The sequence below is a fragment of the Engraulis encrasicolus genome, chromosome 20 (assembly GCF_034702125.1).
Source record: "Engraulis encrasicolus isolate BLACKSEA-1 chromosome 20, IST_EnEncr_1.0, whole genome shotgun sequence".
NCBI classification, from domain to species: Eukaryota; Metazoa; Chordata; class Actinopteri; order Clupeiformes; family Engraulidae; genus Engraulis; species Engraulis encrasicolus.
The window spans coordinates 24,698,515-24,724,891 of record NC_085876.1 but is presented as its reverse complement, the minus strand read 5'-3'; the positions used below and the strand labels follow the sequence as shown (position 1 = coordinate 24,724,891).

Below are 26,377 nucleotides of genomic sequence, written 5' to 3'. Positions count from 1 at the left end.
CAGAGGAGGGGTGCTTAAATAGGACAGCAACCCATATTTTCAAAGCGAATCAACTTTAGAAAGGCATAATAACAGCAGATAAAACTATTGGAAATGAGGATTGCCCCAAATGACCACATTGAAAAGTACAGAGGGGTGCACAGTGAAAGAAGTTTGGGAACAGCCGAACTACATCACTGCAAAAAAAGCAGTTGGAAACATTAGGCTACCAAGATCTTTGCAAATTGACTCTGAGAAATGGCTTGTATGACGTGTGTAACATGTATGTTTGACACAGGTTTGTTGGTATGTGTTATGTTAACCACCCCTGCAATGTCATTTAGGCCTATATTTAGGCCTGGTGTTAGAGGTCTTCACTATGTATTGTCTTTTTGAGATGTTTGGTGAATAATGTTGTTGGATTTAGGAATTGAATAAAAAAAATCCCTCAGTTAAAAAAAATATCATATCATAAAACGTGCCATACTTCTAAGTCCCAAATAACACTCCAGTCCAACAAAAATAAAAAAGCTGATACATTTAATGCATGCATGTCTGGAAGGGAGGGACTTGTTTCTGACTCTGTCCGTTGGCGCATGCGTGGTGGATACAGCGCTGAAATTCAAATTTGAACAGATGTTTGCTCTGACACACGACGCAAGAACTGGGTGTGCACATTTCTGATAGAAGACGTTTGCTTTTCAACCAGCCAGGTTTGTTGTCGATTGTCCACCGTAGAAAGACTGGCATCCCGGTAAGGAGACGGTCGACTACGAATACACAATAATGGATCCATTTACAGAGGTGAGTTTTATGTTTCGATACGAAAACCTTAGCGACAACTTGCTAACAGTATCATTATTTAGCGAGAAGACACTGATCTGTCAGTGCTAGTCAATGTAAAGCTAATCACGGTACAAAATACAACGTATACGCCAGGTTAATTTGTTAAGTTTGCGTAAGTGCTTATTAAAATTGCATACATGTTTGTTGAAATCGGTCGGTGTGTGGATGTGTGAAGCTTTGGGCAAGATTTCAACAGAAATAGCCATCGACGAGGTCGCTAACGTTAACAATGCACTGTGTCAGCCATGCCGCTGTACATTTAAAAGACGCATCTGTTGCTGGTGGTCAGTCAGTCAGTTTGTAAAATAAAGTTGTGTTCGCGTGTGTGTATGACATTGCAAAAGTATCGCGTGCTTGAGGTTTATGTAATTAAAACTGTGCAGAAAAGGGCAGTTAGTTCGTAAAACGTCTGACATGTTTGTGCTTGTTGGTGAACACACCTTTTAAATTCAACGTGCCCTTTGAGGCATATCTGTGGGCTCTATATCAAAAATGAAATGCTTCACTTCCTTTAAAATGGCCACTACTGGACGTTTGTGCTATATCGTAGTTCGTAAATGGGTACAATAGGTTCTCCAACTCTCACTACTTTTTCAATAAATGAGGAACTGAAACAAAAATACAACATCACGTAGGCCTACCAAACGCCAGATCTGTGCTCATTTGCATAATCTCACTTGGACACAATAGTGACAGTTATATCCCTTGGCCTTGTGCACTCTTTTGTTCAGCATTTTATTCAGTCAGGTGACAACTTGACTATTTACTAGGTGGATTTTGAAAAGACGCCATTGTGACTACTGTAAGAAACTGCAGTTGCTGTCAAGCCAACTTGATTTACTTTTTATGGGTAGGATGCTGGGACTGGGAGTTTTTAACACTGCACGCTTTTCATCCCTAACCAATAGAATTAAAGCACTCACTGGATCACATGTCAAAGCATGGCTCATTCATTCCTTGGGAATGACACCCACTCCTGAACTAACTGAAGTTTTTTCCATAAAGTCCCAGCCAGCCTGCAAGCGGGAAAAGCAGCAGCAGCAGCAGCAGGAATGTGCTGGGTCTTGTTTGGAAGGGGGGAGCCAGTGATAAATCTGACTGAGTGAGCAGCAGCCACAAGAATGTTTACTGATGAGAGGACCAGAGACTGCAGTGCTGTAGTCCAAGTCGCCTTGGCTTGGCTTGGCCGCCAGACTGTAAACTGAAGGACTTTTTTGAATAATGCCCAACGCCCCGAGGCACTACTGGGTCAGGGAGGACTGTTAAAAAATTGTGTTGAGAGGGAGAAAAAGAAGTGTATTCTCTCTCTCCCTCTCTCTCTCTCTTGTGCGCGCTCTCTCTCTCCCCACTATTTTTAGATCTGCCTGTCTTGCCCTTGATTTCAAACAATAACACGAACTAAAAAAAAAGTAGCGTATCCTCAATCGTCAAACATTAGTTATAATCTTGTTACTGTCTCGGCTTTCAAAGCAGTTTAAGGAGTTTATTTAAGAATGTGTCATTCTACAGGATAAGTGCAGTGCTGACCATCATTAATTCAATATCTCTCGCTTAAGTCCCTTGCCTCCCTGCCATTCAAGACTGTGTTGGAAGTGAATTGTATGAAATAGGATGATCCACAGAGAGTGTCTCACCCCTGTGACTTATTACACCCCAACCTTCCCTGGATCAGGCAGATCATAGTAATTGGATGAACTGAAAAAAGAGCTGCTGCAGCCGGACAGTTGGGTCATATGCCTAATACAGTAGGGGTCGACCGATACAGGTTTTTTAATGGCCGATGCGATACGGATTTTTTTGTTTTTTCCCTCATCACCCTTGGCTGATACCCGATTTCTGATACCCGATATTTGGGGCCGATATGGGTAAAAAAAAAAAAAAAAGATTTAAAAAATGACAAATATTCCAGGTCTCAAATAAACATTCCTTTAACATTATCAAATTGAGGTAGAACTTGTAACATTTAAACACCCACTCTAACAATAAAGTAATAAAAAAATGAAGTGTCTTGGTGCTTTTTAAGAAAAAAAACGAATGACATAAAATAATAAATATTGCGTATTGGCCAAAACCACACGTGTATCGGCCGATACCGATACACTTAAAATATGCAAATATCGGCCCGATACAACATATATATATCGGTCTATCCTTATAATACAGTCTTGCGATTGAACATTTCTGACTGAGATCTTTAGTGTGTGTATGCACATGTACTGTATGTGCATGTGGGCACATGCATCGTGTGTATGTGTGTTCTTTGTTTGTTTGGGTGTTCTCTGACATTTATATTCGAGTGTTCTCTCACAGTTGAGCAGGTCAGACTTGGACCTGGATGCACGTACATTTTGTTTTGTGATTGAGTGTTCCCTTGTTTAACGTTTCTTTTCGCTCCCCTTGTCAGAAATTGCTGGAGCGCACTCGTGCGCGGCGTGAGAACCTCCAGAAGAAGATGGCGGACAGGCCCACGGCGGCCGGCCGACCCATGGCCAAAAGGAGCCGAGAGCCCCTGGCTGAGAACAACAGCACCCTGATCGCAGAGCCGCCCGTCGAAAAGGGTACGTTACATTACATCCCTCTGGCCATGGAAATTCCTGGGGTGTCATGAAAATTCAGTAGAGGCTAGTCCAGCCAGGGAAAGTCAAGGAGTTTGACCATTAATGCGTGGGTGATCAATGGAGACCTTCCATGGAGACCGTTATTTCGCTACTGGATCATCCAGGATGTTGGTTACAGACCCTGGGGTAATGTGGGGTCAGAGGTCTTGCTCAAAGGCACTTTAGTCATGGCTCAAAGTGTAGGATACCACCCTCACACTTGCAACCCTCTGATCCAGAGACAAAGTCCCCGGCTGTTAGGCCATGGCTGCCTACAAACTTATAATGCAGAGTCTACATGACCTTTCTGGGCCTCCTCTGTGTAGTTCACAGCCCACACCCCAGGAAGGGCCTCTACTTCCTGCGTCTGTCAGATTTAACTGGGAGCTGTCTTGATGGACGAGCCCGCGCGCTGGAAGCCTGTTACTGTACTGGCATGCGCTATGTAGGCCAGCCCTGTGGCTTCCTGTGTGTGTCTGTTGAAATGTATAAAAATAGAAATAAAAGCATTGAGGCATCCCTGAAATTATTTGTTGTTTTTGAAATGGTAGAATTTGTTTTGCATTACTGCAATAGCTGGTTACATGTAAGTGTAATTGCTGTTTTTTCTTTTTTTTTTTTTTTTTGTAATACCGATAATGTTAGCAATAAAAATGTTTCATTATTATCAACATTATTATTACTATTATCATCACTATGTAGAAGGAGAAGAATGTTTATTCGCACATTTCAATATACTGGTACTGGATTTGAAATCCATTGAGCAAAGAGTCGGTTTGGCTACAGAGCAATCTCACCATTGTCCTATTGGGGGGGCTGGTATTGTAAACCATGTCTACAATTTGTGTCTTCTTGCAGTGCTGCCCTCCGCTAAGCCCTCCCCCTCTAAGCGGCGCTGCTCGGACGAGAACGCCCTCAACGTGCCTGCCGTGGAGACGGAGAACAAGCAGCCAGAGATCCCTCGCACCCGCACGCCTACCACCACCACAGCAGCAGAGCCTGTCATCGTGGACAGGAAGCCCCCCATCGCCCCCTCTTTATCCAGCAGCAACAACAGCACGCGGCCTACCCTCTCCTCATCCTCATCCTCGTCACTGGAGAGACCTGCTCCCGCTCCTGTTGCCACCCAGCCCCCTACTATGGCACCCCAGGTCAGAAATTAGCTTTATACTAAGCCCCCCACATTTGGACTTGCATGCCCATGGGGACCCCGGTTCGAGTCCGGCCAGGGTCATTTCCCCAACCCTACCCCATTACTCTCTCCTGCTCATTTCCTGTCTCCTCTCACGCTGTCCTATCATAATATAGGCCCAAAAAGCCCCCAAAACTTACTTAAAAAAAGAAATTAGCATTATAGTTAAGGTGGCCACCCCTTACTACCACCTGCCACTATGACCAAGTGAAGTCCCCTGAAAAGATAAACATTTTGAATCGCAAAGTCATTTCTGAAGTATGAAACTTGATATAATGGCCAATTTCCCTCCTCCGCTTGAATGCAATTATTAGTACTTTTGCCTTTCTCCTTCCTGCTTTTTCCAACCATTCTCTCAGTCAGGAGTCAGGACCCTTCTACCACCTGCCACCATGACTACAGGGTAGCTGCGGGGTCTAAAAATATGCCTCAAATTTGTTGTCCATAGGTCAGGCTTAAAAAATGCCACTAGGTCCCCTGAAAAGATAAAGTTTTTTTCTCCACTGTCTTTTGTAAAGTTGCTTTATTTAAAAATTTGGCATATTTTGTATTAATCTGAATAACATGGCTTTTCCAATCATGTTAGTCGCATGTCTTTAGTTCCAATTGAAAAAATAGGTCTGCACACAGCCGATAAGCTCCAAAAATAGACGTTATTATTTAAAAAGCAACGTTTCGATCACGCTGGATCTTCATCAGGCATCATGTCTTTGGTTCCGGCCATCCCCTTGTACCTTGACTAACTAACAAACAAATGTTGTGTGGGACACACTGCAGGTCTTGGCCCCCCAGCCGACCCCGGAGCCAATGGTGGAGCGCACAGCCGTGTGTCCCCCAGAGCAGGCTGTCAGGGGTGGCAGTGTGGAGACGAAGCCCCAGCCTGCAGCCCCGTCGGTGGGGGAGGCCGACGCCCCAGTAGCCACCTCTGGCATGAAGGCTCGGCTGCAGAAGTTAGCTGCTCAGAGACACAACTGGGACTCGGCAGGTAAGAAATTGACACTAAACTGTTGGGACAAGAAGCTTACACCTTGGCCTTTGATATTCAGCAGAGATGGAAACTTACTGCAAGACCCTGTGAAATAATGAAATAAATGGGAGCCAGTGTAGATTTTAACAGTATGGATGTGGAAAATGGTTTGAAATGTATTTATTTTAAGTGCTGTAGTAAATCACTGTGGAATGTTAGTATCCATGGCTGATCTCTTACAAATTTGCATTCTCTCTCTCTCTCTCTCTCTCTCTCTCTCTCTCTCTCTCTCTCTCTCTCTCTCTCTCTCTCTCTCTCTCTCTCTCTCTCTCTCTCATATTGCTGATTGGCAGCCCCATCCGATGATGTCACCATGGGCAGCCCCATCCAGCGTTACGACGTGCCCCCGGACCCCGTCCCCGCCCCCTCCTCCTCGGGCACCCCGCTGGGCAGGAAAGGGCGCTTTGCCAACCTCGCCGCCACCATCGGCTCTTGGGAAGACGATCTGAGCCACCCCTCGGCCTCCGTTGCCCCGTGCAGAGACAATGCACAAGGGGCACGGCCGAAGCCTGGCACTGGATCCAGCAGCGGCACACGCCAGCCCCCTCCACCCTACGGCTCTGCTCCGCAAACAGCCTCCTCCAAGACGCAAGCCGCCAGCAAGCCTACCCCTGCCCCTGCACCTGCCCCTGCCCCTTCAGCCCGTCAGGTATGTGCACAATGACTACTGGCTACTAAACAGTGGGGAGCCAGTGATGTGAAGGTTTTTTTAATTTTTGTTTTGTTGCTGTTTTTCTGCTTCTGTTCAGTTATACAGTTCTGTGTTAATCTGGGGAGTACCATCCCATTGTTACAGTCTTCAATCTCTCATGGGTGTGGATACATGCCATGTTTTAGTGAAGGTTCTCCAGTTAGTTATCCTCTAACATTGCCTGAGATTGGCTTACATTTTTTTAAAGAGGTGGTGATGCATTGGGGTTTTCAGTGGTGATGCTGGATTTTATTGGTACCCAACGTATGTCTTTGAGTGAATGACTGGAAAACTGCATCCTTCTGATCTCTGGAATCTAGTAATGATTTAGAATTGTGTTGTGAATCAGTGATGGCCTCAAGTTTTTGGCTATCTGCTCCTCACTCACACTTGGCATCAGTTCTTTGGCATAAATCTGACAGTTCTGTTGTCATACCAGTAGTGATTGTCTGACGTTGGTGTTGTTGACAGACCCCCGTGTGTTCTCCGGTGAAGTCCAGCCGCGTGGTGCTACCGAGCGCTCAGCACACGGAGATCCCCGAGCCCCGTCCCACCGCCCAGACCACCACCAGAGCTCTCCCTTCCCCCTCTCCTGTCTCCAGCCCCCAGAAGACCCCCGCCTCCAGGCAGCCAAGCGGACCAGCAGCACCCAGAGGGGGGATAGTCCATCCCGCCAGCCCCCAGAAAACCCCCTTGTCCCAGGGCAGCAGCTCCGCGTCACAGAGCCCCCTGAAGAAGATCCAGGGCTCCAGGGAGCTGGAGGCAGGGAAGGGGGCGGTTGGTGCTGCTTTGGCCAGTAAGACAGCCACCGCTGCTACTGCTACTGCTGCTGGAGCTCTGGCCCCTGCTGCTGCTACCCCCCTGCAGTCCCAGCACAGAGATGCCACCCCTGCACAACCCAAGGCAACCACTGGCACTCCAGGTAAGGACTTGCACTTTGTTTTCTTTTATCTCTCACCTGTCTCATTCCCAATGGTTAACAGCGTGAGGCTGATGTCAAGAGTAGTGCATGCACGGCACAGGTAGAAGGCTGCTTATATTGAAGGAGAAGTAATGAGATTACTGAAATTGAAAAAAACTGAGCATTTTTACCCATTTGCGATTGTTGTATACCTCTGAATTAAATGTCTATGTTGTTGGTTGGGTATTTGGGGCATGATTGTGGTTGGTTAGTTGGTATGTTGTGTGGAGTGACACATAGTTTGGTAAGGGGTGTGTGTGCGTGTGCGCGTGCGCGTGCGCGTGTGCGTGTGCGTGACCTTAGTAAACTAGATGAATGCGCCCAGTGGTAAAATGTGTTTTTACCTGGTGAGCTTGTCTGGTACTGCTCCGTTAAAGTAACATTTACTGCACACTTTGAACCATGCGTGTCTATGATTTAACTTTGACACAGCTTTGTTGCAGTACGATGCTAGTCTTCAATATGCATGTTATCGTCTGGCTTGCCAGGCGTGCGTGCGTGCGCGCGTCCGTGCGGTGGGCAAGTTGTTCAGGTGTGCACACCCTTGGTTCAGTTCTTTCTCTTGTCTGTGGTCCTCCTCTCCCACAGGTGTGAAGTCGTTCCTGGAGCGTTTTGGGGAGAGGTGCCAGGAGCTGAACACCAACAAGAACTCCCCGTCCGTGTCCAAGGGGACCCCCACTACCCCAGCTGCCACCGCCGCCGCTTCCAGTGGCACCCCCAAATCCCTCCTGATACAGGAGAGACTGAACAAGATCCAGGGCACCACCCCCACCTCCACCACTGCTGACCTCACCCAGAAGCAGAAGATGGTATGGCGCTTTTTATTCAGGCATCTGTAGTACTATTTTTCGGATTCCTGCACACCTCCTTTTCCCAGGTCCGTAGGAGTGGTTCCACTGGGTCACCAACGTATAGAGACAAAGAAGCTCCCGCACACTGTTCACATTTGCAGAATTTTTACTTGCGACGTTTCGGTGTAATGACCTGAAATGTGAACAGTGTGCGGGAGCTTCTTTGTCTCTATTATTCAGGCATCGCCAGGGGTTGTATTTAGCCATCACATGGCATGCAATCATCACAAGACCTCTCATTTCCAATGCTGCTTGGAAATGTATGCCACTGCTCAAGTGTGCGTGTGCGCGTGGCCTATAGGTATTGTTCTGTTAACTGAGCTACAGAAAGATGCAGTGTGTGTATGAACACGTTAGGGCTGTAACGAGCCACTCAACTTACGATTCGGTTCGTATCATGGTTTTTGATCTACGGTTCGATACACCCCACAATTTTGATGATTGCTTTAGGTAGAATAGGTTACAAGAGGCTACTAGTAATGTTTTAAAAAGTTTCAAAAAATATTAAGGATATTGATTTGAAGCTTGGATGCACCATCACCTCATATGTGGTTGTTGGGCAGTCATGGGTGAGCGGTTAGGGCGTCAGACTTGCATCCCAGAGGTTGCCGGTTCGACTCCCGACCCGCCAGGTTGGTGGGGGAGTAATCAACCAGTGCTCTCCCCCATCCTCCTCCATGACTGAGGTACCCTGAGCATGGTACCGTCCCACCGCACTGCTCCCCATGGGGCGCCACTGAGGGCTGCCACCTTGCACGGGTGAGGCATAAATGCAATTTCGTTGTGTGCAGTGTTCACTTGTGTGCTGTGGAGTGCTGTGTCACAATGACAATGGGAGTTGGAGTTTGGAGTTTCCCAATGGGCTTTCACTTTTCACTTTTCTGGACTGAAGGGTAACTTTTGAGAAGGGCATATCACGATACTGCCTTCCTGTATCACGATGCAGTATTGTGACACTGCGTATCACGATTCCTTGATTCGATACAATATTGTTACAGCCCTAGTACACGTATATCTGTACATCATTCATTGTGTGCGTGTATAGGAGCGGGAGATGGAGCTGGCCCAGATACGCAGTCGCTTCCAGAAGGGCAACGCCGTGAGGAACACCAAACCAGAAGCCTCATTCAACAGGAGTGACTCGAAGGTGAATGGCCATCTTATTTTTGTTGTTTCTCTGAATAATTAAAGTCAAATTATATTGTACGGTGTTGGTGTTAAGAGCCCATGCTCATCGCAATGATCCATCCATAATTCTAGTCATCCTGGATTTGGAAAGTAGAAACCCTGCCACATCTCTTCTTTAGCCAATTCTGGCTACAATCTGATTCTGATTACCACACTAATTCAGCCAGGTTTCTGAGCTAATTGGCAGAATCACCTGTGTAAAGGAGCACAGGCAGAAGGGATATCTGGGCAGCACTCTGGCTTTCTCAATCCAGATTGTCTGCCACTGGCCCCCCATCACACATTGTCATGCATGTTCTCTGTTTCTGCAGGAGAGGGATTCCAGCAAAGAGTCTCTGGCCCCCTCTGTTGGTGATGTGAGCACAGACACTGAGATGAAGTCAAAAGGTACAGATCCTGTCCCAGAACCACCCTCATGCATACAGGTCGTCTTAGGCCATGGTTACACCTATGTGGATATTTTTTAAGTGGGTTCTGTTTTACATATTAAGTACCAGGTTTTTAGCTACCTAAAAAGGATATTTTTAAAACCAGGGGTAAAGAAGTGATTTCTAAAACTCCATCAATGTGTAAACAAGAGGCTTGAATTGATGCGCTTATAAAAATAAAAAAAATCCATAGAGCTCTATAATGGGGTCTTAGTCAGAAGACTCTAGTCTAGTGGTAAGCAATGGGACCCACTGCCAAGCTCTTTTTGCTAGACGTCATGATTAGGTTCTGTATGCTTGCATGCCTTTTGATGTCTTGCGCATTCTGTTGGCTGAAGACAACCAGTGATGATTTGCAGACTGTGGTTGTTAGTTGAGTGCTTAATAGAATTTGAACTTGTGTTTATGTATTTTATATCAGGCCTTAAAGAACTAACCCGTTTTCTCTCTCCTGTAGCTCCCACATCGCCCTGTGTCACGTCGAGCCCAAGGAAGAAGATGGAAGGTTTAGCTGAGAAGAAGACAGTAGAGTTCAAGGAAGTTGAGAAAGATGGTATGTGGAGATTCGCTGTCCATTTTGTCTCTCGGCTCCATCCTCTACCTTGTAGTGTGAGGAGCTGCTGCCACTTTAGCAGTGCTAACATCCATTTTGTGCTCCAGGTGCAGAGAGAAGTCACGAAGAGAGAGTGAAGGCAGTCGAGGAAGAGGAAGATAAGAAGGATGAAGAGGAAGTGATTGAGAAGGAAATGAACGTGGACGGTTCCTCCATCAACTCAGCGGTGATCAACGAGCTGTTTGATGGAGTGCTGGAGGAGAGCAATGAGCAGAGTGTTGGAGAAGAGGATGATGATGAAGAGGACGCACTGAACATCTCCTCCATGTCTCTGCTGACCGAGACTGTGGCAGCAGCCGTCAAAAGCCCAGAGAGGAAACTACTGGTGAGTTCTGCACACACACACACACACACACACACACAGGTACTGTGGCTTCAGCTAGTTGTAGAAAGATGAACCAAATCACACCTACCCAATGTAAAGGAGTGTGCTCAAATTCGGTCTTCTAAGGGGGCCCTTCATTCGTGGACTCTTTCTGTGGCGTTTGGGGCCGGCTTGTGTAAGATGTGCGCTACCGCCATCTACAGCGCCAGGGGATTCCCCACCAGTCACTTTGGCAGGTTAGATTCTGAAATCTACCAGTCACTCGTCATTTTTCCCAGTCAATTGATATTTAAAGGACCAGTTCAGTCAATTTCAATATGCTGTTGTATTGCTCACGCTACCCTTGACTTGTCAGTGCCCGGTGATGCCACATTTTTTGGCTAAGCCCTTTCCGAGATATGAGCTATTCTAATGGGGGCAGCGTTTGTTTACATTTTTTTTTTTTAATTAACATAGGCCTACTCCAAATATTTTCCCAAAAGGTACCGCTGTTTGCTAGTTGTCTGCTGGTGTTGTATAACCTTTCGGATGTTTCTGGGAATAAATAAAAATGTTTTTTTTTTAAATGTAAACAAAGCACTGCCTCCATTACAATGACTAGGATCTCGGAAAAGGCTGAAGAAGAAAAAGAAAAAACCTCAGGTACTGACAAGTCCAGGGTAGTGTGAGCATTACAACTGCATGTTGAAATTGACTGAACTGGTACTTTAACTGTTCAAAACATTGTGATGTCATTGTAGCGCCACAATATAATTTCAGATTACCAAACACTATGGTATAACCTTAATGCAGAAAATGATAACGTAACACCTGCAATATACTTGTCAAACACACACACACACACGCACAAGCTCAAATGTGTGCTTTCTCCTTCACTAGCTAGACGTGTCTGTGTTTCTCTCTGATGAGAAGAGCTCCCTTGAACCAGATGATGATGGCCTGGTCTCCTCTCAGCCTGAGGAACTGGACTGTGCTGGTCACTGGCCTGTGAGTTCCTTACTGGTGGAACTGACAACACTAACAATGAAAATGTCTGTCTTAATCACAGGCATGGATTTGGTCCGCTCCTCCTCAGCTGACTAGTGTGGAGATGTCTAAAACTGCCAAACAGACCTGCTGATTTTATCAGTAATTGTGTCTAAAATCTAAACCCAAGTTGTGTTGATGCTGTCATCATTCCCCAGTTAACAGTCTGTAATGCAAGATCGTTTGTCAAGGTTGACACACTAACAAAGTACTTTGTCATGGACTAGGCTGATGATGGCCTCATCTGACTTCTAACCAGGGGACGGATTCACAAAAGTTTTCTTAGGGAAAATCTTAGGAAGAAAGTTAAGAAACAACTCAAGAAGTCTGTTTGTGAATATGGAATCTTCTTAACTTTTGACTAAGAGAAAAGTATCAGTTAAGAACTATTTTGTTCTTAAGATTCTTTGTGAATCCGGCCCCAGGGCTCTAAATTAACTTTTCATCACCAGCCAAAATGGCTTAGCTGTTGATCTTATTAGGCAAACACACACTCACTAATGGGTCAAAGTGGCTAGAAAGTTGTTTTTTTTCCCTACTAGCCAAAATTAAATTTGACCGGTTGGTTGTTGTTAATTAAGAGCCCTGCTTCTAACTTACCATTTTGTTTTGTTGCCTGTTGATGGGTCATTTTAACCTGGCTGTTACCTCCTAGTAGTGCATCCACTCCATTTAATTTCACTTCAACAACTTATTTGTAAGTGAAAGTGAAGGCCGAACTAATTTAGGTACTGGGTTAAGCCTGGTTTAGACTCCTCCTTCAGTTGGGCAACACACGCTGTCAGCGAGGGAGGGGGGAGTCGGCAGATTGCGGACAATTCAACCTGGGGGAAATATAAATTGATCGCGGCAAGGGGTCTTTTCAGCGCTAAAAGAGGGGGCGTGGCTGTTTGGGTACTTAATCTGCCACTACCCCCTGTTGACAGTGCGTGTCCTCCAACTGAAGGACGAGTCTAAACCAGGCTTTTAGTTTATCAAGAGGTACCATTTGGTGATATAATTCAAGAAGGACAATGAAACCACCATGATGCCAATCCATTCTTGGGTAGTAGTTTGTAGTTCAGCATGTATGTGCATCTTGACCAAACGACTGCTGTTGGTTCAGTGATTCTAAAGCTGTGAGGTCAGACAGACCGGTATCATCAAAGTGAAATGAAACCAGCCGATGCACCAGGCTAGGATCATTTGTTTTTGCGAGCCCTGGTTTGTTTTTGATGCGCCAGATTGCTTTCACTATGAAATTAGTTACCTTTTAATTTGCATGCTGTTCTCTTGACCTTGTAAGACCTGCACTAAACACTCAAGGGTGATGACAACACTTATGCACGTATAAAAGTCTTATATCATTGGCAAAAGAGTTCATCACAACACTTCTATCAGGAGAACCTGGATCAGCAGAAGACACATTTTCTTAATCCTTCTGTCAGAAAGTTAGGAGCCAAGTCCTCTGATCTGATTGTTTTCAGTTTTCTGATCTGATGCAGAGTAAGCCCCAGCTAGACTGGGTTTCTATGTATCCCTATTTAAACCTGATGCAAGGTGATTATGTGTGTGTCTGTCTGTCTGTCTGTGTGTGTGTAGACGTCGACCCCGGCCAGCTCCTTCCTGGAGAAGAGCAGCACTCCGGAGAGCTCCTCGTCTTCGCGGCAGAGCAGGTTCCAGAGGGTTCGCATGCTCCGCGCCGGCTCCTCCGACAGCCTGGAGAACCCAGACGAGGAGCAGAACCTGCTCTACAGGTAGGACGCACGTCGCACACACATATGAGGCGTACTACAGTATACATTACAGGCTGACTGTCTGTGTGTTCAATTGATTATCTATCTAACCCTGTGTGGTGTCACGGTCAGTGTCGATGCGTACAGGTCAACCTGAGTTTTGGTTTTACGTGATTGACTATCCCTATGTCCAGGTTGACCATCTGTTCCCAGTATCAATGTGTACGCGACCCTGTTTCTAGTGCTGAGTGCTGTTGCTAAACAACTAGCAACTTAACAGGTTATCAATGGGAGATTGCTTTACAATCAAGGAACGCACTCCAGGTCGAGTGTGATTGGCCTGTGTGGTATTGAGTATTCCTATTGTGTAGGACGCGTGTAGTTGACTAGCGGTACCTATTCCTATTCCTGTCCTTGTTCCAGTACCGATGCGAACAGGCAGACTGTATATGATTGACTATCGCTGTGTGTTCTCAGTATCGATGCGTACAGGTCGACGCGTGTATGATGGACTATCTCTGTGTGTTCCCTTCCCAGTATCGATGCGTACAGGTCGACGCGTGTGTGATTTACTATCTCTGTGTGTTCCCTTCCCAGTATCGATGCGTACAGGTCGACGCGTGTATGATGGACTATCTCTGTGTGTTCTCAGTATCGATGCGTACAGGTCGACGCGTGTGTGATGGACTATCTCTGTGTGTTTCCTTCCCAGTATCGATGCGTACAGGTCGACGCGCGTGAAGGCAGAGACGGAGCGGCAGCACGTGAAGCAGGTGATCGTTCGCAAGGAAGACGTATCCCAGAGGGCCGAGCAGCAGAGCAGGGCAGCCAGCCATGTCAGCATCAAGCAGAAGATGAAGGTGATGAGCCACACACACACACACACACACACACACACACACACACACACACACACACACACACACACACACACACACACACTTGTGGAGTACAGAAACAAAGTTACATACTTACATAAGGCTCACATTTTTGTCACACTGTAGCTGCTGTAAAAAAAAAAAAAAGTCATATGTTCATGGGGGGTAAGGGGTGACGCTGTTGCCTGGAATATGTTAACGACTGTGTGTGTGTGTGTGTGTGCGTGCGTGTGTGTGTGTGTGTGTGTGTGTGTGTGTGTGTGTGTGTGTGTGTGTGTGTGTGTGTGTGTGTGACAATTTAGGGGTTGTTCTGAGCTTTGATCGAGTTGATTTGTGACTGTCCATCTCGGAACAGCTGTGTTTGATGGCAGACTAGTCACCACTGCTCCCTCACAATGGGTCGCTGTTTGACAAGACCATTAACTGTACATAGAAAGGGCACAGCACCAACAGTCACAATGGGATCTAGTGCAGTCATTGGACAGAGCAGCCACCAACGGCACGTTTGTTTACACTGAGCCCTCATGTGCCCCTGCCATAGTGACTAAAACACTAATTCTAACCCTGGTGTCCCATTATTCCTCATCCTTTACGTTTAGTTTAATTTTGTTTATTTCAACAGGGACCATGTGCAAAATACATTAGTTACAAACGTAAAAAGATGACCTGCAGCAGATTAGCTTACAAGCCAATTTCCATCTGCAGTCCCTGGGCAGGTGAAATACATGTACAAAATACAATTAAATAAACTCAGGCATGTAGACACACACACACACACACACACACACACACACACACACACACACACACACACGTCTGTTAATTTGAACAGTACATCAACTTTAGGAGAAGCTATTAACAAAAGGGGCCTTAATCAACCACATGCTATGCCTGTATAATCTGCACACATTGTAAGGTTGGGATTGATTTAGGGATGCACGATACCACTTTTTGAAAACCAGTACTAGTACATTCATTTCTGTACTTGCCGATTCCCTGTACAGATTTCCATGTAGATTTAAATGTTAGTAAATGTATGAGGCGGCGGTTTTTCCCGATGCTGCTTTTAAGACAACAGAATGTGACGAGGTGTTGAGTTGTTTGCTGTAATGGCGGTATCGGTGCCTGTTATCGGCAAGTGTTTGAGTATAAGCAAGTATTTAGGGGATATACCGATACTGCTATCGATATCTGCCCAGATTGATTCATGAAAAATGATTTAATTTGTTTGCAATACTTTTGAACTTTCACAAAATAGCAAATGACAAAAATCTCTGTGCCTGTTCCTCAGGAGCTGACCAATGAGCTGAACCTGCAGCAGACGGTGATCCACCAGGCCAGCCAGGCGCTCAACTGCTGCACAGACGAGGAGCACGGCAAGGGGTCACAAGTGGAGGCAGAGGCAGAGAGACTACTGCTCATAGCCAGTGAGTTACACACGCACACACACACACACACACACACACACACACACACACACACACACACACACACACACACACACACACACACACAGAGCAAGGGATCCCAAGTGGAGGCAGAGGCAGAGAGACTACTGCTCATAGCCAGTGAGTTTTACACGCACACACGCGCACACACACACACACACACACAGCAAGGTCTCACAAGTGGAGGCAGAGAGACTATTGCTTATAGCCAGTGAGTTAACTCGCCATAGACACACACACACACACAATGGCCCACTCACACCCATCTACCTACATGCTAGGGCTGCACAATTAATCGTAAAATAATCAAAATCGTGATAAAATAGTGAAATCGAACTCATGATTTTAGTCGTGATTTAATCGTGGCAATAGTGACCTACTTTTGAGAGCGTCCTTGAAGCCAGAACATACTGACAGGCTGGTGTTTCTGGCCAGAGATCTGTCCACTTAAGTTTCATGCTATTGCCTTTACATAATTATTACAATTCATTTTATTTTGCTCATCCCGTATGTAATTCATTCTTGGTTATATTTCATCTTGTTATAATTTTCAAAAAAATCTGCAAAAATCAATAATAGTGATTAATAATCGTGATTATGATTTTGACAAATAATCTTGATTATGATTTTTTCCATAATCGTGGAGCCCTACTACATGCTGTCTATCACAGACCAAAACATGGGTCAGATCAGGGTCAGATGTCAGTGTGAATGTTATAACTTGCCTTGCCAACAGCCTCTGGCTTGACTAGTGGCAGCTGGTACCAACTGTACTGTGTCTGATTGGCCGGTCATGGCAGGGATCAAACAGGGTTCATGGCCTTTCTGCTGAATGCTCAAAAGATGGGTTGAACACGGGCCGGCCATCTCAAGGAATCCTGCCCTGACCCTTGCCAGCAGCTGGAGGAAACGTGCTTTGCTTTACATTGCCTCTACAGGGTTCCCGCGGGGTCTTAAGAAGTCCTCAAAACATTAAATTCACGAATTTGAAAATAATACCTTAAAAAGCCTTGAATTTTACTTGAAGAAACTTGTAGGAACCTTGCTCTAGGTCAGTGGTTCCCAACCTATGGGTCGCCAAAGATCCACAGGGGGTCGCGGAGCCCTCTTGATTTTAAGGGGTTTCGTTTTAAATATATATAGCCCATGTTGAATAAAAGACAAAGCATTTAACTAATAAATGCATAGACACAACAAATTGTAAGTGCTACATTAAACATTTATTCTATATTTGACCAAAGACGAATTGAGGAATAAAATAACTAAAATAACTTTTCGCAGGAAACGGAGGGCATCTTGTGACTCCGTCTCGTGCGGGCGCTCGCGTGGTTGGGTCACCAAAGCTTACAATAGTAAAAACATGGGTCGCTTAAGAAAAAGGTTGGGAACCACTGCTCTAGGTGATGGCACAAACACAGTCTGTGCTCTCTCCAGCCTCCTTTCAATGCATGCTTGGCGAATTATTTTTCCGGTGTTATTTTACACAGCCTGGCAAAAAAAAAAAACACGCACACACTAATATGTTGCTGCCCTTAAGCCTTGAATACGGTTCACATTTACCAAGATATTGCATTGATGACAGTACTAGGGCCGAATGCTGTGAAGAACCTTCTTCAGCACATCACAAAGATAATCAAGGAGGTCTGGACTCTGTGGTGCCCGATCCATGTCTAAAAATGTCGTACTAAAAATGTCTAACTGACTGATTGCTCAAAGACCAGATAGGTACGCATAGGGGCATGCATAGAGGCATGGTGTACATTTCTTGTAGTTCTATGTTTATGTAACTGTGTGTCTGTGTCCCCACAGCGGAGCGTCGCGTGGCCCTGAAGGCAGAGCTGGAGCGTGTGAAGGCCGCGGGCCCCGGTGTGGACCAAAGAGGGGGCCCCGGGGAGGGGGCCTCTGCCACGGCCTCCAAAGGCTCCATCAGCCTACTGGAGCTCCGCCTGCCACTCAAGGCGGACTTCGTCTGCTCCACCGCCAACAGACCAGGTGAGTGTGCTGCTGTGTGCTCTTGTATGTCATAGATATTAGGGCTGCACAGTATATTGAAAATGTATCGAAATCACTATATCAAGAGTGGCGATATGCGTATCGCGAAAACAAGTAAAACATTTCTATGCAGTCCAATCACTTGCTGAATGTCAACAAATACACAAGAAGCCCGGCGCGACCAAAGCCACACCACCCACACAGACCGAGAAATAAGTGACGAGAAAAACACTCAGCTATATTTCCAAATATCGTTATCGAGGTATTGCATGCTGTTATCGAGTATTGTTGTTATTTTTTTATTATTTTATTATTATTATTATTATTTTATTTTTTTAATCTGATATCGTGCAGCCCTAATAGATATGAATACTAGATGCTGTGTTCACCCTTTTGGCGTAGCCCCTGTGCACTGCCATCTTGGGACAGTATCCTGATATTTCTCATATATGTTACCGGGACTTAAAGAATGTATGCTTTGCCTGAAAAGTGTAAGAATATGTGTTGTGTTGTGTGGTGTGTGTTTGTAGAGTTGAGTAGTCATTACTTCTTCGTGATGATCCGTGCCGGGCCTGAGAACAGCGTGGCTACTCCCTTGGCCAACACACGCAGCGCACTGAGTGGAGATGCCCTCACATTCGCCACCAAGTTTGAACTGTGAGTCTCACACACACACACACACACACACACACACACACACACACACACACACACACACACACACACACACACACACACACACACACACACACACACACAAACCTCTGCTCACCAAGTTTGAACTTTGAGAAGGTGAAGGCATGTTTTTGTGTGAGTTTCATTTTCTGCTCTCCTTTTTTTTACCAAAATGTCAATGTGTAACTCTTCTCCCATCGCAGGCCGAACGTGTCAAACGACTTTGAGATTGACATTGAAGTCTACTACCTGGTGAGATGTTTTGCCCTCGTCACAACCTTAGTCCTCTTGGCACTTCGATATCTACTGCAACTATCTTCTGTTTTTAACATATCAATTTAGTAGTAGTTTATTTCATTCTGTTGTGAACTTAATCTTTTACTACTTGCCATTAAAAAAACTTTGAATTGACTTTCCATCTGCATTTCACCTCAGGTTCACAAAAGAGAGCTGCACTCAGACAAGAGGAAGAAGCCCACCAAATCAAAGGTACTGAGGGAATACAGACAGGCCCTGGGGTGCCCAAGTCTAGAGGCTACCCAAAAGTGGTTCACCTGCGCTATAGCCTAGCACCAGCGACCTCTGGAATTACACAGACTGCTTGGAATATGGGGAGAAAAAATCTCCACATGTGGTCTACAAGACTGACTTACTACAGTAGGAAATAGGGTTCAATGTCAAATCCTGCAGTATCACATTAAAATTTCCAAATATGTGTAAGCAGCTCCTTAAAGACCACACTACTATGTTTTTATAGTGCACTATTAACCCATTAAGACCGTAGCACGCCTACAATACAACCTTTAAACATGTCAGGTCTTGATGGGTTACAATGTAAAAAGGTAAATAATGGCTAAACTTATTAGATACTTTTAGTTGTAATTTGTAATGAATGTGCAAGTTTTGAAATCAAAGGCTATTGTTGAGGCATGGATATGTGTGTGTCTAGATCCTTCTGGAGTGTGTTCATGAGCTCCACGACGTGTGCTTTTCGGTATGCCACTGTTTGTTGGGTGCTTGAGGACAACGCGCACGCACGCACGCGCGCACACACACACACACACACACACACACACACCGCCCTAAGACATGCACAGAAAGGACATGCGGTATGACACAAGGTTGTTCGGTGTTCAAGGAAGACATTGTCACACACACACACACACACACTCACACACTCACACACTCACACACACACACACACACACACACACACACACACACACTCACACACTCACACACTCACTAACTTCAATACATGCACACTGGGCCTGCACCCCTACAGCTTTTGTAACTCAGGTGTTCATGATTTCTACACATGGTGGGGGATTCAGACAGGGTTTTGATCCACTGCACCTCACCAACTTTGGTTAAAATGCACCTTCCCGACTCTTAGATAGATCTCATTCATTCTTGACAGTAGGACCGCTGACAATTTATTGCTGAGACAACAAGCACTATCCAAAATTCACAATTATGAAACGCTACTTGCGGCTATGTGATCCTGGGTATACAGTTCATTCTTTCATGAATAGCTGATGAAATTGTTGTAGTGTACAAAACAAACATTCAAAATGGTGGACATACTGTGGACTTCTCAGATAGCCCTTGTTGTTTCTTGGTTGAACAGTAACACCTGATGTTTCTTTGTGTGTCAAGACTAATTTTTATTTTGTTTTTTCCCCTCTGCTTTCTGCTCTTGTCTAGGCTATCACTCCTAAGCGCTTCCTGGCCATAACCGTAAGTGCTCTGGCCCACTCTACATCGGGTTTACTTTAGCCTCTTTTTCTCTATCCACCTTACATGGTTACGAGCATGGCGCTATTACTATTTTGGTAGCAGTTAACAGTGTTAAATCATTCAGCTATGGGCAACCTAACTGGTACTAGCAGACCAGAAATTCTGATATAACTCGTCCATTTCAACGTTTTTTTTAGTGCTATAAAGATGGATCCTACATGTGAACTCTACAATTCATGCAGATGTCATTATTTAAGGTGGCCGTCATGGTTTAGCTGTGTTTTTTAATATGCTACATGTGTTTTTTGTGTCCATTGCAGAAGAGTAATCTGCAAACTCCAGGTAAGGCTCTCCACCACACGCTCTTGACATTTTGGCATTCGTGATTCAGGAAATAAATGTGCCGTTTTTCTCACCGTACAAATCCGTCCTGAGCATCAGTGTCCGTGTGTGTCCACAGTTGTAGCCAGCCCCGGGGGACCTAATGCTGTGCGCACCAGCAATTTCTCCCTTGTGGGCTCTCACAAGCTAACGCTGGCCTCCATTGGCAAGAACAAGTTCCCTCTGGAGAAGGTACAATTGGTGCAGAACACCCTCCTCCACACTGTTGTTGCGTGCTACAAAAATGCTTTAAAAATTAACATTGAGCTTTTTTAAATTTGTTCTTTTATGATTTTGTTATTTTTATATTTTATATATTTTAATACTTTGCTGCATTCACTACCCCTGTATCAATGTGTCTTTAAAGAAACACACATGCACATACACACACTGCAGAACATACAGCACCCAACAGTAATAACAGAAAGAGGCCATACAGCTGAGCCATCCTTCCTGGTTGATCCTTCCTCCGTTGGTTTGGCAACTGTTTCCTTGGAGTCAGCCTGCAGCCTCAGTTTGACTTATCCACACCCATGTGTTTGTCTCTTTTAGATCAAATATGAAGGGCTTGAGAGAGAGCTACTCAGTGACATGTTTCAGAAAAAGGTCACTACACATTTTACGAGTAATACACCTAACGTGCACTTGGGGGATTTAATTGATTCCCATTTTTAGTAACACAATTATTTTTGATGGTGTTTGGGTTCTACTAATATTTAATATTTGGTTCACCTGCAAAATGCACTTTTGGTGTGTGTGAGTGATTTGAGTTGGAATTTGTTGAGGTTGTTTGCAGAAGGTCTGATGAGTGCACTCGAGACAAGGATGCTGACGTGCCAATTGGTTTTTGAACGTGTGTCTGTGTGTGTAGGTGCCATTCCTGTGTCCGCTGGAAGGTCATATCTATCTGAAGATGCAGTGTGAAGTGGGATCCCGTGTGGAGGAGAGAGGCTTCCTGGTACGAGCGCCTGTCCACCTCCTATCTGTCATACTTTAAAAAAAAAATACTGATTAAACAGTGAAATAACTTTTAAATCAATGGATTAATGAACTTGCTACATAAATGAACAATGCACCTTTTTCTTGCATCATGCCTTCAGCTGTTAATTGAAGCATGTGACCATGCTTTCAGCTCATGTGCTTGCTGATCATAGTTCTCCATGCACTTAAATTGTGTTCATGCGTGAAGGCTCTTACATGAAAGTTTGAGTTCTTTCCATTCTCTTGCGTAACTCCTTAACTCTTCCCTTGTACTTGTCTCGGGATGACGTGACAAGACGGCAATGATGACAAAGTTCAATTCGATATCTCCGAAAAGCGCAATTCAAAGGTCATTTTCTCATTTGCAATTGGGATGTTGAATGGGGAAAAGTCCCCCAAAAGCTGTCGTGACTAGGCTGACAGTGGGGAAAATTGATTGTTTTGTCCATGTAGACAGGCAAAATGTGCAGCAACAAGCACAGGCCGTAGACGGTAGGGTCATGGAATGTTCCCTTTGTGTTTCATGTGTGGGACTGTTGAGGGTTTATGGTTTTGACGAGGTTGTATCTTCTGCAGACGATGTTCGAGGACGTGAGCGGCTTTGGGGCGTGGCACAGGAGGTGGTGTGTTCTCTCAGGATACTGCATCTCCTACTGGACCTACCCTGATGACGAGAGACGCAAGGTGAAACACACACACACACACACACACACACACACACACACACACACACACACACACACACACACACACACTTTTTGAAGAGCACAGTTTACCTGTGAGCTGTACCTTGAAATACACACAAGCCTGAACTTAATGACTGCATGTGTCCTCACATTCAGAACATTGTTAATTTTCAGTGGGGACAATAATATCTCTACTCTACTACTATCTGTATAGGGATGGGCTGAAGGGGTTTGTTGAGAGTCTAACATCCTCCTAAACAGTGTTTGTTATGAAGGGAACGGGTTACCTGTAGTAGGACCTCACCAGTTAACCTGCAACTTATGACCTCAAAAGGAAAAAGTTTACCGCACACTTGTTTGACTTCATGCACTTTTATTCAGAGCGAACAACACGTTTCGCCTCTGTGCGTCATCAGGTTCGAACCTGAATAAAAGACCATAAAGTCCAACAAGTGTACGGTAAACTTTTCCCTTTGGAAGTATTGTATATTCCTGCGTTTACCAGCACCTAGAAACTGTGCATGGATCTTTTGAACGTTTGCACCAACTTATGACCTCTGGTGTCCTGGCAGAACCCCATTGGGCGGATCAACCTGGCCAACTGCACGAGTCACCGGGTGGAGCCGGCTAACCGCGAGTTCTGCGCTCGGCCCAACACCTTCGAGCTCATCACAGTGCGACCACAGCGCGAGGATGACCGTGAGACGCTTGTCAGCCAGTGCCACAACACCATGTGTGTCACCAAGTAAGTCACTGCTGCATGCAACACACACACACACACACACACACACACACACACACACACACACACACACACACACACACACACACACACACACACACATACACATACACAGTTGGTTGCTGCAAACATACATGCATACCAGGGGTGGAACTTAAAAATGTTCCCCACCAGTCACTGTGGCAGGTAGATTCTAAAATCTACCAGTCACTGACAATTTTTACCAGTCACCATTTTTACCAGTTCATATTCAACTGTAACAAACAGTAATTTAAAGTAAAAGCATTTTCTGATCAATGCTTTTTGTTTCAGAGGTAATATATGCAATTATTGTGATGCCAATAACTCTTTTCATGACCAATTTGCTTAAACCTTTGATGTTGGATGCTGCGTATAATTCAGCATTAACCTGGGCGCCTGTAGAAAAATATCACCCGTCAAGGTGACGGGTGGGTTGACATATTTCACCTGCCAAAGACCGAATTTACCCGTCATTGGCAGGTGGACGGGTGCTTATTTCCATCCCTGATGCATACACATACAATGTGGATGATTGGTTGATAAAAGCACGCCTGCTGAAAAATTATCCAACACCAAGCTTTGCGGAAATGCATACGTAGATCTGGTGAGAGCCAGGTTGACTCACCACTATCAACATTTAATAAGGAATAAAGGCAGTGATGCTGGAGAGTTGATATTGTGTTGTCTCGTTGACAGTATTCAATCTCTAACTAGAAATGCACCCCGCCAAGGAAGTTGGTAAGTTTTTCAAGGCTCTCTGCCTTGTTTTTGTGGAGTTAGAAACAGCAATGTCAAAATTTGCCTATCCCGCAACGGTGAAGAATCTTTTTAAAAAATCCTGGATTCGGATTGTGACTCGTATCACAACCAAAATTTAATCAATCGTTCCTTTTGTCATTTTCGACTACTCTACAAAATTTCATCAAAATCCATTTCTTTACTTTTTGAGTCATCCTGCTGACAGACAAACCAACGCGACCGAAAATATAACCTCCTTGGCGGAGATCATAATTATGAAGAGTGGTTTATGATTATGACCTGTATGGGATATTGGGTAAGGGAGTTGGCTAATACCCTGATTATCATCGACGTTCAAATCTCTTCGAGACTTGGTCTGACCAAGAGCATAACAATTAACATTTCCCAGACGGCATGGTTGACCCGCCTCCCTTGGTTTTCTTATGGTTGTTTGCTTACTGACAAAGTGGGGGGAGTTCCCGTATTTTCTCTTGACCTGGCTAGTTGCAACGATTAAAGTGTTGCGTCACTAGGAGGGCACAGCCTGGCTAGTTGGCTAAAGCAGTGTACACACACATTACTAGCTTCTCGCTTGCTCGCCACTCTTTCATGGAACGTTCGCTGAAAGTTCCCACGGCTTTAACTGGCAATGGACAGGCGAGAAGTACCAAACTGCATTCCAATTGGTTACTCGCTTACTCGCCTCGCTCGAAGTTAAAATATTTTCAACTTGGGATCCGCCCACATCGCATCGCTTGTACAGTACTTGCCTGCTCGTTTTGCTGGAACACATTGACATTCTATTGACTTCATTCGCTGAGCGAGTAACTAGTAGCGACGTGTGTGTGTGTACGGCCCTTAATACCTCCTTGTCTTTTTTTCCCTTGCCTTGCGTGTCTTGTGTAGGAACTGGCTGAGTGCGGACACAAAAGACGAGCGTAACCTGTGGATGCAGAAGCTGAACCAGATCCTGGTGGACCTGCGCACCTGGCAGCCAGACTCCTGCTACAGGCCCCTGTAGAGCATGCAGTGCACCCTAGTGCCTGGGAAGAACAACTGCAGCTGGTCTTGGAAAAACGGCTGCTCAGCCACCTACTCCACCAATGGCCTATCAATTGGTCACATTCAGGGACAGTCGGGGGAGATGTGCAATACAAGCCCGAGTTGAATAATAAGAAACCTGTTTGCGTATTTCGGAAAAAGTCCTTTCCTTATTTTTTAAGTTAATGACAATGACGCATGTGTCAATAAAGCCATACTTTCTGAGCTGGGTGTTTTGCAGGCAGTTTAAAAGAGATGGGAGGGCAGGAGATTGAACCTTCCTTTATGTTCCTGGCCTATCAGATGGGATGGCCTGATGGCTTTGTTTTCTTATTCCAACAACACTGGGATGCATTTCTCGAAACCATAGTTGCTAACTACAGTAGCTACTTTGTTGTTTGCAATGCAATTTCCCTTTGGCAACTATCGAAGTTGCTAACTGGCTAACAACTACACTCTCCAGAAATGCACCCCTGAGCTGTTCACATGTCACAGGGCCGTCTGCTCTGTGTTTGATTGATGGGCCTGTATGCCAATGATTAAGGATGATCAAATGGCAATCTAGGCTAATCAATTGCCTCTGACGATGTCTTTTATTTGTTAGTTTCAAGGATTGTTTTAACCTTTTTTTGTCCTCCTAAAGTGTCAGACGTGCACATTCTATAGCGTGTGATGTAGGACAGTATTAATATGTTGATCTACAGATGTTCAATTTATACTATATTTTTAACACGACTTTGTCAATTTTCAGAAAAATACATAAAAGTACAGTTTGTTTTCTTTAAAGATTGTATTTATCATGTAATTCACCATTGGAACTGTCTAAGATGTTGTATTTACTACTTAACTACCAGCAAAACACTTCTTTGTTTTTATGTACATCTGTGTGAGTGTCTGTCTGTCTGTCTGTCTGTCTGTCTGTGCTGAGATTTCCTAGAGCCAAATGGTTATTGCTTGTTACTATCAATGAGTGCTCTGAGTTTTGAGTGAGTGTAGAGGCTAACTGCTGTATTCTAATGGTGTATTATATTCAATGTATTCCGTGTATATTCAATGGAGGGGTGAGGTTCAGGTGATGCAGCCTGAACTGCTTCTCTATGAGTGATATGGGATGGCTGGGAGAGTTTTCTTTTTGTTTTTAAGCGTTTACACTAAACATGTGCGAAGTGCGCTTTGCTTTGCCACGACATCTTCATATCAATGGAGATATCAATATATTTTGGGCAAGAGTTTGTGTGGGATATATCTATGTATATATTTTTTTGCTCACATGCTTTACCACCGTGGCACACAACAGTGACAGGATCACAGTCGTGGTCACGCCCTGCACCAGAGGACATTATGATGCTACCTTTGATGGACAGCTTCACTTGTACACCTGCACACTTCACCTGTGCTGATTCACAAACTGCTGCCTTATATTACCGACGCACTCCTAAACCAGAACAATGTTACCTGTCTGGAAACCAATAAATTCCAAGATTTGATCAATGCAGCTGCTTTCTGTTTCTTCCATCGCTGTTCCTGTCTTATAATATAATATATAATAATTTTTACACCGAGTAGCGTGTCCTAAATGTGGGGAATGACTACTACAATTAGTATGATGGACTTG

General features: G+C 44.9%; 1 protein-coding gene across 4 annotated transcripts; it reads left to right on the top strand.

The window, feature by feature from the left end:
* The first annotated feature begins 623 nt into the window (after nt 1-623).
* Nucleotides 624-26,257, top strand: anln (anillin, actin binding protein). Of its 4 annotated transcripts, XM_063185660.1 has the most exons (27): nt 624-783; nt 3,230-3,383; nt 4,281-4,573; nt 5,392-5,599; nt 5,935-6,290; nt 6,804-7,254; nt 7,882-8,102; nt 9,190-9,291; nt 9,644-9,719; nt 10,218-10,313; nt 10,421-10,698; nt 13,306-13,460; nt 14,152-14,299; nt 15,609-15,744; nt 17,575-17,757; nt 18,288-18,414; nt 18,636-18,684; nt 18,868-18,921; nt 19,382-19,426; nt 20,140-20,172; nt 20,493-20,514; nt 20,633-20,745; nt 21,106-21,159; nt 21,425-21,511; nt 22,111-22,218; nt 22,793-22,965; nt 24,628-26,257. In XM_063185660.1, exons 1-27 carry the CDS (start codon nt 766-768, stop codon nt 24,740-24,742), a joined length of 3,855 nt encoding a protein of 1,284 aa, XP_063041730.1. In that variant the 5' UTR covers nt 624-765; the 3' UTR covers nt 24,743-26,257. The 4 variants fall into 4 exon arrangements, with proteins under 4 accessions (XP_063041730.1, XP_063041731.1, XP_063041732.1 ...); XM_063185661.1 differs by lacking the exon at nt 19,382-19,426; XM_063185662.1 differs by lacking the exon at nt 21,106-21,159.
* Nucleotides 26,258-26,377: the final 120 nt, after the last annotated feature.